Source organism: Lottia gigantea (assembly GCF_000327385.1).
Source record: "Lottia gigantea unplaced genomic scaffold LOTGIsca_191, whole genome shotgun sequence".
Classification (NCBI taxonomy): Eukaryota; Metazoa; Mollusca; class Gastropoda; family Lottiidae; genus Lottia; species Lottia gigantea.
Genome location: NW_008708362.1, coordinates 57,959 through 60,639, shown reverse-complemented (window position 1 = coordinate 60,639; position 2,681 = coordinate 57,959). Strand labels below are relative to the sequence as shown.

The window sequence follows — 2,681 nt, the reverse complement described above, 5'->3', positions numbered from 1 at the left end:
TCGCCATAAATCATATTGGCGAATGTCACCGAACAGCCTTATAAATGCCCGGATTAGTTCTGAAGCTTAATAATGGTGCCATGCATGTCGGCCGTTTGTCGGTCCGTCCACAATTGCTTGTAAATATAATCTTTAAATGACATTTAGAAGTAGGTAGAACATTCAGCAAGGACAACTTTATGGATACAGTATTAAATTAAAGGAGTAGTATATCCATAATAGTAGTTCTTGCTGAATGCTTGTAAATATTCTAAAAGTCACAATTATTGATAGATTTTAACAAAACTTTGTGTAATTGTTTATTATCACTCAAGGATGAACCTTGAATATAAGACAAATGGAAAAATGTTAAGTATGAATAATTGCCCTTGTTCTTGAACACTCATTCAATTTTTTAGCTCGTAAATACTTTTGAAGGCACTATTCTTAATGGATTTTGACAAAACGTGGTGTAAATGTTTATTATCATTATCATTACGATTAATGTGAGTTATTACCCCTGTTCTTGAAAACGCGTTATATTTTTTAGCTTGTAAACACTCTACAAAACAGAATTCGTGGCTGATTTTGACGGGAGTTCTTGAAATTTGTTTTTCATTGCTCAAGGATGAAACTTATAGAAAATAACAAAAATATTTATTTTAGTTGTTGCCATTGTTCTGTGAAAAGTGTTCATAATAAATACTCTAGAAGACACAATTATTGGTGCATTAGGACGAAACTTAGTGAATTGTGTAAACTATGGATGAACAATATAAAAAAATGAAATATAGGTTTTTGTGGATATCTGACACTCGGTCCATTCTAAGTGTTGTATGTTGCTTGCGGTGAACGTTAGGATATTGGTTGATAAGGTATTTGCACTGAAAGTCAAATTTAATCAACAATTGTGCCTTCTGTGTGGATCGACGAACAAGGGCAATAACTCATAATCATCTAAAGTGTTGATTTTCATTGATTTCCATTGGTGAAAATAAAGTTTCGTCAATATCAGTCAAGAATTTTGCCTTCTGAAGTGTTTGGTGATAATGAACAATTATCACAAGCACTGTGCCGTGCAGAGCGTTTACAAGCTTAAAATTGAAAGTGTTTTAAGAACAAGGGCAATAATTCATAATAATAATATTAATTCATAATGTTTTTCGATTTTTCTTATTTTCATGGTTCATCCGTGATAATAAACAATTACACCAAGTTTTGTCAAAATCTCGTCAATTTGTCATGATGATATTTTTCGATTTTTAATAGGTTTCATCCATTAGTGATAATAAACACCATGTTTCATTAACATCCGTCAAGAATTGTGTCTTTTGGAGAGAATACGAGCTAAAAATTAAACGCGTTTTCAAGAACAAGGGCAATAACTCAATCTTGATATTTTTCGATTTTTTTTTATATTCAATAGGGTTCAACCTTGAGTGATTACTAACACTCATACTAAGTATCAGCTCTCAAGACTTGTGCCATTGACTAGCTAAAAATTGAACGCGTTTTCAAGATCAAGGGAAATAACTCATACAGATATTTTTCTGATTGTTAAAATGTTTCATCCATGTGTGATAATAAACATTTACACCACGTTTTGTCAAAATCCGTTAAGAATTGTGCCTTCAAATGTGATTACGAGCAATTGTAGACGGACCGAAGAACGGCCGGACGGAAAATGTCGAAAAGCTTCACACTAATCAGGGCATTTATAAGGCTTATAATTGACATTCGCCATTATGATTTAAGACATTTTTGAAAACTTAATTTATTTCCTTATGAGAACATTTGCCCCCATAGAGCAGTCGGTGTTTAAAAAAATGACGTAGCAATGCTGAATATTCAAAAGGGTCGCGACTTAAGTAATTTGCATAAAATTCATTTGAGATAAAACAGAAGACATAATACACAAAAGAAGTTACACATATCATTTTACTACAACGTTTTCCAATTTACAAATAACACTAATAATATATTTTAAATTTGTCTTTGAATCAGTGTATTAGACAAATCGATAGAGCATGGATTAATGGCACAAATTGACCTCCATAGTTAAGAACACCATTCTACAATGATTGCAAAATTCGCGGTAACTTTAGACAGATAAAAAGTACATTTCTTTAATACTAGGGCAATAACTATGAATTGATACTATGAATAATATATAATAAGATAATATATAATCAGGATAACGTTGATTCGATAATATCAATTCCAACGATTAAAACGATTGATTCATTAGAAAAAAGTAAAGAATAAAGAAATATAATACAAACAAGTTATAAATAGCTTATTTTGGCTAGTGTTATGCATGAAGTTAGTTTCTTACGAAATTATCAGACATGTATATTTTAAACATATAATTCTGCCATTTTGTATATCATCCTACAGCTGTCGAAGTAAATGTCTTACCTTGGCACCTTGACGCAACAGTTCTCCTGCAAAACCTTCTCCGATACCCTGAGCTGCGCCTGTTATAAACGCAGTCTTTTCCATAATATCCATTGTAGAAACCTTAGGTAAAGTGAGCCGAATCCTATCTAATAATAGTAAGTAGGTCAGGTCAGAGTGATATAAGTATCTTGATTGTAAGAATATAGCTAAGCTAACAATACCTCTTGTACTTGCTCATAGAAAGGGATTAGGAATTGTCAGCTGAAAGAAAGAAGGTTCAGTCCTTTTTTCCTTAACTAAAA

The 2,681-nt window shown here is 31.9% G+C and overlaps 1 protein-coding gene across 1 annotated transcript in view; it reads right to left on the bottom strand.

Annotated features, from left to right (window-relative positions):
• LOTGIDRAFT_226677 (hypothetical protein) overlaps nt 1-2,514 on the bottom strand; it is a 9,905-nt gene extending 7,391 nt beyond the window's left edge. Inside the window, exon 1 of the mRNA XM_009052916.1 lies at nt 2,398-2,514. Within this exon, the coding sequence (XP_009051164.1) occupies nt 2,398-2,490 (93 nt within the window). The 5' untranslated portion in view covers nt 2,491-2,514. The remainder of the gene's footprint in view (nt 1-2,397) is intronic.
• Nucleotides 2,515-2,681: the final 167 nt, after the last annotated feature.